General features: G+C 44.4%; 1 protein-coding gene across 1 annotated transcript; it reads right to left on the bottom strand.

Moving 5' to 3' along the window:
* Window positions 1-884: 884 nt before the first annotated feature.
* LOC137013775 (ice nucleation protein-like) lies at window positions 885-5,684 on the bottom strand. Its single transcript, XM_067377703.1, has one exon. The coding sequence runs from the start codon at window positions 5,682-5,684 to the stop codon at window positions 885-887; it is 4,800 nt and encodes a 1,599-aa protein (XP_067233804.1).
* Between the last annotated feature and the right edge of the window lie 6,272 nt (window positions 5,685-11,956).

Genomic DNA, 11,956 nt, shown 5'->3' with positions numbered 1-11,956 from the left:
ACCAAACGATCCAAGATCATGCCAAATCGTCAACAATCAAATCCAGCTAACTGAGTTAGCGATGTATGAAGAACGGGCCCCAGATATGGTACTGCATGCATTATATATTGCGGATATATTTACTCATGAGGTGTAAACATGGTAAAATATATCATGTACCATTTTATAATTATTTACATTTTAAATGTTCATTTTTCAAGTTAGTTACAAAAGCACACCTGCATGTACTAAAGTTTCAACCAAAGAGACTATCACTGTGCCATAGCATGCACAGCCATTGCTTTTTAGATTAAATTATAGTCTTTGTTATCCAGCCAATTGTCGTCCTAACCACAGGCTCTACTCTTCAGCACAATGGTAACCCCAAAAACAAAAACATACCAGAAAACCTTTTAAATTCCAGAATACAACTTTAAACACTAACAGATCTCCCCCCTATATCAATATTGAGCAAAACACATGAAACAGCATTTAACTTTAACTCTTTTACAATAAGATCCCAATGATGGGAACTAGAAGTCTGTTGTAACCACTGATTGTAACCCATTCCATGAATGTGTATATGTGCGAGTACAATACATTCACATTTATATGGGAACACGTGCAATATGTACACAAAGGATACAACTTTATGTAATTTGTCTTCATTTATAAATATTTTGTATGCATTAGTATTTAGCCATTCATGGCCAATGCATATATATTAAATATACACACGTTTCCCCATAATGTTGTCACTTGAATGCAGCACAAACAATACTGAAGACTTTCAGGCCAAAAGAGACTTCCCAGTAGTAAACACCAAAACACAATCCTATTTTATAAATGATATTTATTTTTCAAAAACAAAGACCAAATTAAGAAAAAGCAGCAAAAGCAAGCAGCTAAGACTTCACTTGTTTCAACAACCTCAATATGCCTAGAGATAAATTGTTTTGAGTAGTCTGAGAGGGTGGAGGTGCTGGATCTTGAAAACCAGGCTTGAAAGATTGCATCACAGACTTATAGCTTGAAGAAAGAGGTACATTACTGGGTTGCTCTGGAGATTGGGAACCAAGACTGGAATGAGACCCATAACTTGGCTGCTCTGGCACAGAAAAGACCTGGAATCCAGGCTGCTGGGACACGGATTGGTAGTGGAATTGTGCTGGCTGCTGGCTACTGGATTGGGGCAAGGACCAGTAGCTGGCCTGTCCTGGTTGGTGTTGAACAGACAGGTAATGAGCTTGTGCCGACTGCAGGTCACTGGGCTGGGACAGAGACTGGTAGAAGGCCTGTCCTGGTTGTGGGCCATTAGGCCTGGTCTCAGACTGGTAGAGGGCCTGTTCTCGTTTGCCACTGAGCCTAGACACAGACTGGTAAGAGGCTTGTGCTGACAGCAGGCCACTGGGCTCGACAGCAGATGGGTAGCTGGCTTGTACTGACTGCAGGTCACTGGGCCTGGACACAGACTGGTAGAGGGCCTGTCCTGGTTGTGGGCCACTGAGCCTGGATACAGACTGGTAGAGGGCCTGTCCTGGTTGTAGGCCACTGGGCTGGACAGACGAGTAGCTGGCTAGTGCTGACTGCTGGCCACTGGGCTGGACAGCAGATGGGTAGCTGGCTTGTGCTGAATGCAGGTCACTGGGCCTGGACAGAGATTGGTAGAGGGCCTGTCCTGGTTGTGGGCCACTGGGCTGGACAGTAGATGGGTAGCTGGCTTGTGCTGAATGCAAGCCACTGGGCCTGGACAGAGACTGGTAGAGGGCCTGTCCTCGTTTGCCACTGGGCAAGGACACAGACTGGTAGAGGGCCTGTCCTGATTGTAGGCCAATGGGCTGGACAGACAAGTAGCTGGCTAGTGCTGACTGCTGGCCACTGGGCTGGACAGCAGATGGGTAGCCTGCTTGTGCTGAATGCAGGTCACTGGGCCTGGACAGAGACTGGTAGAGGGTCTGTCCTGGTTGTAGGCCACTGGGCTGGACAGACGAGTAGCTGGCTAGTGCTGACTGCTGGCCACTGGGCTGGACAGCAGATGGGTAGCTGGCTTGTGCTGAATGCAGGTCACTGGGCTGGACAGTAGATGAGTAGATGGCTTGTGCTGACTGCAAGCCACTGGGCCTGGACAGAGACTGGTAGAGGGCCTGTCCTCGTTTGCCACTGGGCTGGACAGACGAGTAGCTGGCTTGTGCTGACTGCTGGCCACTGGGCTGGACAGCAGATGGGTAGCTGGCTTGTGCTGAATGCAGGTCACTGGGCCTGGACAGAGACTGGTAGAGGGTCTGTCCTGGTTGTAGGCCACTGGGCTGGACAGACGAGTAGCTGGCTAGTACTGACTGCTGGCCACTGGGCTGGACAGCAGATGGGTAGCTGGCTTGTGCTGACTGCAAGCCACTGGGCCTGGACAGAGACTGGTAGAGGGCCTGTCCTCGTTTGCCACTGGGAAAGGACACAGACTGGTAGAGGGCCTGTCCTGGTTGTAGGCCACTGGGATGGACAGACGAGTAGCTGGCTAGTGCTGACTGCTGGCCACTGGGCTGGACAGCAGATGGGTAGCTGGCTTGTGCGGACTGTCCTTGCCCAGTGGCCTGCACAGACTGGTAGAGGGCCTGTCCTCGTTTGCCACCGAGCCTGGACACAGACTGGTAGAGGGCCTGTCCTGGTTGTGGGCCACTGGGCTGGACAGTAGATGGGTAGCTGGCTTGTGCTGAATGCAAGCCACTGGGCCTGGACAGAGACTGGTAGAGGGCCTGTCCTCGTTTGCCACTGGGCAAGGACACAGACTGGTAGAGGGCCTGTCCTGATTGTAGGCCAATGGGCTGGACAGACGAGTAGCTGGCTAGTGCTGACTGCTGGCCACTGGGCTGGACAGCAGATGGGTAGCCTGCTTGTGCTGAATGCAGGTCACTGGGCCTGGACAGAGACTGGAAGAGGGTCTGTCCTGGTTGTAGGCCACTGGGCTGGACAGACGAGTAGCTGGCTAGTGCTGACTGCTGGCCACTGGGCTGGACAGCAGATGGGTAGCTGGCTTGTGCTGAATGCAGGTCACTGGGCTGGACAGTAGATGAGTAGATGGCTTGTGCTGACTGCAAGCCACTGGGCCTGGACAGAGACTGGTAGAGGGCCTGTCCTCGTTTGCCACTGGGCTGGACAGACGAGTAGCTGGCTTGTGCTGACTGCTGGCCACTGGGCTGGACAGCAGATGGGTAGCTGGCTTGTGCTGAATGCAGGTCACTGGGCCTGGACAGAGACTGGTAGAGGGTCTGTCCTGGTTGTAGGCCACTGGGCTGGACAGACGAGTAGCTGGCTAGTGCTGACTGCTGGCCACTGGGCTGGACAGCAGATGGGTAGCTGGCTTGTGCTGAATGCAGGTCACTGGGCCTGGACAGAGACTGGTAGAGGGCCTGTCCTGGTTGTGGGCCACTGGGCTGGACAGTAGATGGGTAGCTGGCTTGTGCTGACTGCAAGCCACTGGGCCTGGACAGAGACTGGTAGAGGGCCTGTCCTCGTTTGCCACTGGGAAAGGACACAGACTGGTAGAGGGCCTGTCCTGGTTGTAGGCCACTGGGATGGACAGACGAGTAGCTGGCTAGTGCTGACTGCTGGCCACTGGGCTGGACAGCAGATGGGTAGCTGGCTTGTGCGGACTGTCCTTGCCCAGTGGCCTGCACAGACTGGTAGAGGGCCTGTCCTCGTTTGCCACCGAGCCTGGACACAGACTGGTAGAGGGCCTGTCCTGGTTGTAGACCACTGGGCTGGGCAGATGAGTAGCTGGCTTGTGCTGACTGCTGGCCACTGGGCTGGACAGCAGATGGGTAGCTGGCTTGTGCTGAATGCAGGTCACTGGGCCTGGACAGAGACTGGTAGAGGGCCTGTCCTGGTTGTGGGCCACTGGGCCTGGACACAGACTGGTAAGAGGCTTGTGCTGACTGCAGGTCACTGGGCCTAGACACAGACTGGTAGAGGGCCTGTCCTGGTTGTGGGCCATTGGGCTGGACAGTAGATGGGTAGCTGGCTTGTGCTGACTGCAGGTCACTGAGCCTGGACACAGACTGGTACATGGCTTGTGCTGACTCCAGGCTACTTGGCTGGACAGCAGATGGGTAGCCGGCTTGTGCTGAATGCAGGCCACTGGGCTGGGACAGAGACTGGTAGAAGGCCTGTCCTGGTTGTGGGCCACTGGGCCTAGACACAGACTGGTAGAGGGCCTGTCCTGCTTGTGGGCCACTGGGCCTGGACACAGACTGGTAGAGGGCCTGTCCTGCTTGTGGGCCACTGGGCCTGGACACAGACTGGTAGAGGGCCTGTCCTGCTTGTGGGCCACTGGGCCTGGACACAGACTGGTTAGAGGCTTGTGCTGACTGCAGGTCACTAGGCATGGACACAGACAGGTTAGAGGTTTGTGCTGACTGGAGGGTACTGGGCCTGGACACAGACTGGTTAGAGGCTTGTGCTGACTGAAGGCCACTGGGCTGGACAGTAGATGGGTAGCTGGCTTGTGCTGACTGCAGGCCACTGGGCTGGACAGTAGATGGGTAGCTGGCTTGTGCTGACTGCAGACCACTAGGCTGGACAGTAGATGGGTAGTTGGCTAGTGCTGACTGCAGACCACTGGGCTGGACAGTAGATGGGTAGCTGGCTTGCGCTGACTGCAGGTCACTGGGCTGGGACACAGACTGGTAGAGGGCCTGTCCTCGTTTGCCACTGAGCCTGGACACAGACTGGTAAGAGGCTTGTGCTGACAGCAGGCCACTGGGCCGAGACACAGACTGGTAGAGGACCCGTCCTCGTTCGCCACTGGGCCTGGACACAGACTGGTAGAGGGCCTGTCCTGGTAGTGGGCCACTGGGCCTGGACATAGACTGGTAAAAGGCTTGTGCTGACTGCAAGCCACTAGGCTGGACCACAGAAGGGTAGCTGGCTTGTGCTGACTGCAGGCCACTGGGCTGGGCAACAGACTGGTAGAGGGCCTGTCCTGGTTGTTGGCCACCTGGCTGGGACAAAGACTGGAAGCTGGATTGGGCTTGGTGTTGGATGTTGGACTGTTCCACAGACTGGTTGCTGGCTTGTGCTGATGGCAGGCCACTGGACTGGTCCACAGACTGAGCACTGGATTGGGCTTGGTGTTGGATGTTGGACTGGTCCACAGACTGGTTGCTGGCTTGTGCTGCTGGCAGAGCACTGGACTGGTCCACAGATTGAGAGACAGTTTGTTCCAAGTTCTGGCTGCTGGCTTGAGATGATTGTTGGAGGCTGAGCAGGGCCACAGGTTGGAATCTTGCCTGTGCTAGTTGCACATCATTAGGCTGAACTGTGGAATCATTGCTTGACTGCACTAGTTGCTGCCCACTGAGCACTGGCAGGGTACCAGAAAACCACCTAGAACCAACTTGAAATCTACTTTTATGAGGCTTGACAATAGGCTGCACTGAAGACTGGTAGTGGACTTGCACTAACTGGCCACTGGACTGGGAGCTGGTCTGCACCATTTGCTGCCTACTAGATGCCACAGACTCGCTACTAGACTGCCCTAGAGTTTGATAGTTTAGCTGCGCTGGCTTGGGTAGAGACTCAGTGCTCATACGTTCCGATTCCGTGGCCACTGCAATGGGTAAAAGACTGCCGCTACCAGCTGAAGACACTAGAGATCCGTGAACTTGACTTCTAGCATCAGAATCAGAACCAGGCTTATATACGTTAGTCATTGGTCCAAAACCAGAAGAGCCATTTTGAGCACTATAGCTTACACTGCTATACACACCCTTAACTTGTGCGGCACTGTAAGTGATATTCTTAGATCTTTGAGGACTAATGGGATCCGATACATGTTCATGGCCATACCAGCTATAGGAACTCTGACCAGCCTCATTGTATGCAGGATAACCTCCAATCCTGACAAAGCCAGCAACTAAGAAAAAAAAAAAAAAAAAGAGGGGGGGGGGGGTGGACGTGGGCGTAAGGGAATCAGCCAGACATGTTGACAAACAGGAATTATAGAATTTGCCTGAATAAACCTTACCACTTCCAATATGGCCATGGACACAAAGATTAAGAAGTGCCAGAGAAAAGCTGAAAAAAAAAACAACAACTTGTAAGACACTTTTTGCTTAAAAAAAAAAAAAAACTACAATTTAACATCATACCTTAAGAGTCGGATACTGGTAACCTCCATGTCCAGCCTAGAATCAGCAACTAACCACCTCAGCAATACCACTACAAAATCATAAAAAACATACTTGCACCCCAACACAGATTAGTGATGATAAAATGGACTTTTTATAGTGTCAGGAACTGCTACTACCAATTGTTTCCTGACAATCAGTTGCCATGGAAACATGTAATACTCAATTATTACATTCAGGTGTCACCAGTATCTGATCATGACAACTGCCATTTCATTCATATTTACTTTTTATATACTGTGATTTCTGAAACAAAAAACAGCACACAAATTGCTTTTTGGGATTAATTAAAATACATTAATTTTGATTCTATTTGAGAAGTCAGAATACATTTTATGGAGCAGTACTATACTGACTGTTCATTAGATTTATTGCATTAATCTGGGCTGTGTTCAGCCCCCCAAAAAAACAATTTTTAGACAGAAACAGTGTTACATAATATATTTATATAGAAATATATTTCCCTATATATGAATGATAAATATATAGCATGATTTAATAGTATATTTGAAAATATACAGAAAAAATATATTGTGTAAATATATTACAATATATTGAATAATACATAAAGAATTGCCGCTTTACATATATTGAAAAATATGTGATAATATTTACTAATATATTATAATGTATGCAATCTTATATTCAGTAATATCCCTCTACTGCACACATGTTGATGGCACATGAAAAAAAAAAATATTTCACATAATTTTTTGGTTCATTTGGGAACATTTTATCGATAAAAAAAAAGAAGAAAAAAAATCCCTGTTATTTGGTACTTTCTCAACCTTTCTAATTGGTTGTAATCATCTAAAGAAAAATTTACTAAACATAGGGCTTAAGAAAACTTTCCATTGCCTGAGGGCAACGCTGTGCTGTAGAGGGATATACTTCATAATATATATAGATTTATATGTGATCAGATATGGTACTGCATGCATTATATATTGCAGATATATTTACTCATGAGGTATAAACATGTATATGGTAAAATATATTATGTAACACATTTATTATATTTTATAATTATTTACATTTTAAATGTTCATATTTTCAAGTTTGTTAACAGAAGCACACCTGCATGTACTGCATGTATTTTTTTTTACCAAAGAGACTATCACCATGCTATAACATGCACAACCATTACTTTTCAAATAAAGTAATTATAGTCTTAATGATGTTCAGCCAATTGTCATCCTAACCACATGCTCCACTCTTCAGCACAATGGTAACCCCAAATACTCACACATACCAGAAAACCTTTTAAATTCCAAAATACAACTTTAAACACTAACAGATCACCCCCATATCAATATTGAGCAAAACACATGAAATAGTACTTAATGTTAACATTTACTCTCATTTAACAATCAGAAGCAAAGCATGCTGGGAACTGGAAGTCTGTTGTAACCACTGATTGTAACTCATACCATGAATGTGTGTATATATGTGTGTGTACAATACATTCACATGGGAACATGTATGTGCAATATATGTACACAATAAAGGATAAACTTTATGTAATGCTATTTTTGTCTTCATTTATAAATATTTTATATGTATCAATATATAACCATTCTTGGCCAATGCATATATTGAAAAATATAAGCACTAGTTTCCATATATGGTAACGTATTATGTAATATATCACATTATATTTTGCAGTATATTCCCATTTACTTTTGCTCCGTAAGGGTTGACCACTCAAGGACATTCACCTTCCAAACCTTAAGTGTTGTTCTTTTGGCAGTTTGTTTAGGATAATTCAGTCAGGACCACTTAAGTCAAAAATTACAAGAGACAAAATTTAGTCCATTTTTTATTGGCATATTTGCTAAAGTTACAATTTGGCGGTATGGCTCTGTTCTAAATTCCCCGTCCTTTCATGAGCTCCATGAAAGCCAAGACCGGGAACAGCAGCAGCTTCTGGGGACAACCTCCCATTTTTTAACTGGGAGAGCAGCAGAAAATCCCCCTATTGAGAACAGAGCATGCATCAATGACAACAGAATGACACTGATTACGTTATACACAAGTTTAAGGAGGAGCTGGGGAGGAAGTGGGTTGCAAGCAGTGTGCAGTGGAAGCAGCCAAGCAGGCAGAGAGACGGAAGCTGCGTTTAAGTAATGCGCCTTATTTTAGAGTTGCCAATGGAGTCCATAGAAATTGGATCAGCTGATATGGGTGGGGTTGGAATTTGAGAATCAGCTGATAGCGGAGCTTGACTACGAGGCCTGCCTGAACTAACGCTGATGCTTAAATTGTCGTGTTGTAAGATGAATGACCTGCCCCTCTTCAGTTGTCTAGCAGATGGACATATTTTTCTCAAGAATTTGAAGTACTTGGCTATGGAGTACCAAATTACTCAAAATTAAATAATTAAAGAAATAATGAATTCAATAAAACACCAATTAAATGTACCAGTTTATTCTGAAATAATTTAATAATTATTCAAGTAATTTAATGAATTAATAATTAATTCAATAAATAAATGTATCTATTTATTTTGTAAAATTCCAAGAAAACACAACATTTATTGTTTAATATATTTTACAAAATCCTCTTTCACTTTTATTGTTTAAATTATTTTTTCATAAAGGCCGTTTTTCATAACTATATGCTGAATTTACGAATGACACCTATTTGACGAATCCTGTATTTACAAAGCAGGATTTTCCCAAAGATTCTTTTTATAATAATAGAGGACATTTCACAAATGCCAATCAACAGGCAGTGGGCGGTGCTTGGTGCTAATTGGCTAAGCCTTGGGAATTAATATGGCTGTAGGACATTTGAAAAAGTTAAAAAAAAATTGCTTTCATTTGCAGATGAAGAAGAAGGGAATGTTTTGTTTGGTGATGCTCTTTTACCTGGATTAGACGACATAATGGATCTGCTAGTGGCAATAAGTTCATCAGAGGATCTAGAAATTTATGACTAGCCTATATATGGAACACTTTACCAGCACTGAACGCAGAGTTCTTGTAGATGAGTAGTTATGTGACAGGCAATATTTGCAGGTAGGACATGTGATGTCCCCACCACATTTTGCCAGGGTCGATGTTGTCCCTACCACTTTTTTTTTTTTTTTTTTTAAATCTCACTGTACATATATATACCTAATGCAAATGAAACATATCCAGTTGACATTAACATTTGTGTTAAAAAGAGGCGATCTGGCGCAGAGATGTGTTGATTTTGATATGCTGAGTGTTCGTTATTGCCACTGTTATCAGTGGCGGAACGTTCTATTTTGGTTCGTGCACAGTCTTCACACAGACGACGGCGTGCATCAATCTATTGCTAATGCCGCTGCGGAGGGTCTATCTATTCTTTCCGGTTTAATCACAAAACAAAATGCACACAAACATGGAACATGGCGTTCCGTGACTAATGTCACCAACCACACACAAAGATCGATTTGTCGTGTCTTGTTCGTTCTCCAAATTGAAACCAATTTTTGAAAAAGCACATTTAATTATGATAAAATATACATTTAAACACAATAATAGAGTGTGAAAGAGGATATTGTTTAATATATCGAACAAGTGTTTTCATGGAATTTTACAAAATAAATAATGCATTTATTTATTGATTTATTTAATAATTGAATTAATAATTAAATAAATGAGTTATTTAATTATTTCAGAATTAATTCAGTTACATTAAATTAATGTTTTATTGAATTAATTATTTCATTTTGAGTAATTTGGTCCTCCATACTTGGCAGCATCCATCCGTTCAATCCAGACCAATTGCCCAGTCCCTGCTGAAGAGAAACACCCTCACAATATAATGCTGCCACCACCATGCTTCACAGTAGGTATGGTGTGTTTTGGGTGGTGTGCTGTGTTTGCTTTTTGCCAATTCTTTGAATTCATGGTGAATTCTTTGCAGTACCATGCACTACTAAGAATATTCAAGAAACAGCTGGTTTTATTGTGAAGTTATCAAAACCACTACAATTGATGTCAGGTGGGGCAATTGTCCCTTCACCGGGAGTTTGATTGACAAGCGATCTAACCAATCAGAACGCAGAATCCGCCATTTTGTCCGATGAAGCAGTCAGGAGTTAGAAGATTAACCTCGGTGGACTTAAACGTGAAAAATGGTGCGTACTGTGTGTTCAATCATGTTTATTTGATACTATAAATAGTAGGAAGAGATGATCGGTTTACGAGCCTCTTGAGCTGAGGCGCTACAGCAATCTGTCACAACCATGGTCACGTCACATAAAAGAGCCACAAAACGTTTTTTATTGTTCGAATTTCTTAAAAAACTACACAGATTGAAAGCTGGTGCTTTGTTTAATATTATAAGTAACCTGCTCTGTCTTGTCTGTCGACGTATTGTCTCTGCGAGTTTTTCACTGCTTGTGGAGTTTTGAAAACGCTGTATTTTTCATATATTTTACCTTTATTCTACACCTCTGTTTCCACTGTTATTTGAACGGCTCATTTGACTTCCTGCTTCTATGAAACCACTCCCTCCGAAATACGCAGTGTGCTCAGATTGGTTAGCTGGCCCATGGCTCTGAGTGTATCCAGAGCCATCGTGATTCGCTGAAGTGTCCGGAAACGCCACGCCCCTTACCATTTGTTACCGGTTACGTGGGCTTCGGTTATATTGTATGCTCAATTTGATTATATTGCTGTATCAAATTGAGCCCGAATGAGACCCAGATGAACAGCAATTGCGACTTTTAAAGGATGTTTATGAATGGTATTTCATTTAGTATTTGTGTCAAATGTTTAGATATGCTGTCATTACCGTTTGTTAGCTTTCAATATATAGTTTTATCCTGATTTAAGCTTTACTGTAGGCGAATGACTCAGTAGTAGTTTTTTTGTAAAGGTAGCGTATAATTTACAGCATGAACAACTGTTTGTCTATGAACATAGACGTTTGTTGGCATTTGTTGAAGATGTATGCACTATAATACAGCTAAATGGCTAGCGAAGCAACCAAAAATAGCAACAGAACTAAACGTTTAAAAGACATGTAAAAACAATAAAATGTACAGTTTGAAGTCAATAAACAGCAGCTTCTGCTTTTAAAGTGGGAACTGCTTCATCTTTCAGTAATAGCCACCCAGCATTGAACTCGCGTAGATTCTGGAAGCTACCTTCAGTGCCGCATCCAGTGTAGAACATATCACAGATTATAATGGGTTCTATTATCTTTTAACGCGTCGCGCCACTCGCGTCCGGTGTACACAACTCTTCCGCTTTCATTATGCTGCGCAACATGACCTCGCCCATTTTGTTGCGTGTTCCCCAGGGGAAGTGTTTTGCAGGGTTTATGATGTCACCAACCCGGGAAGAAGCTCATTGTAGTCCAAACCGGTCGTTTTTGTAAGCATTAAACTGCCATAACTTTAAAAGACAATATCTCCGTTTGCATTGAACTTTCAGCACTGTAACTTTGCAGATACTGTTTATGCTCAAGCAGCAACATTACACACTAACTAAGGTTAAAAAAGTGAAATCGCATTGAACCACCCCTTTAAGTTGTGTCTCATTTCGAAGGCTGCATCCTCCGGAGGTCGCATTCGAAGGTTGCATACGTCATTGAGGCTGTGTCATTTCAGAAAAGGAAGTAGGACACTCCGAATGTGACCTTGTAATGCGTCAGGAATTCAGAGGATGCATGAGGTGTATCCTTCACTGCTGCAGATAGCCCACAATTCTTTATGCCAATGTTAACATCTGTCATTTATTTGAAAAAAAAAAAAAAAAAAAAAAAAAAAAGAAAATTAGCGGCCGCGTCAGATGTACATGTACAGTACAAGTGAA

The sequence above is a fragment of the Chanodichthys erythropterus genome, chromosome 23, assembly GCF_024489055.1.
Source record: "Chanodichthys erythropterus isolate Z2021 chromosome 23, ASM2448905v1, whole genome shotgun sequence".
Classification (NCBI taxonomy): Eukaryota; Metazoa; Chordata; class Actinopteri; order Cypriniformes; family Xenocyprididae; genus Chanodichthys; species Chanodichthys erythropterus.
The sequence above is the reverse complement of the archived record's forward strand: the minus strand, read 5'-3'. Positions and strand labels throughout refer to the sequence as shown.

Bases quoted from the DNA above. Each gene is read 5' to 3' on its own strand.
- LOC137013775 (XM_067377703.1), bottom strand. From the start codon at position 5,684: ATGACTAACGTATATAAGCCTGGTTCTGATTCTGATGCTAGAAGTCAA.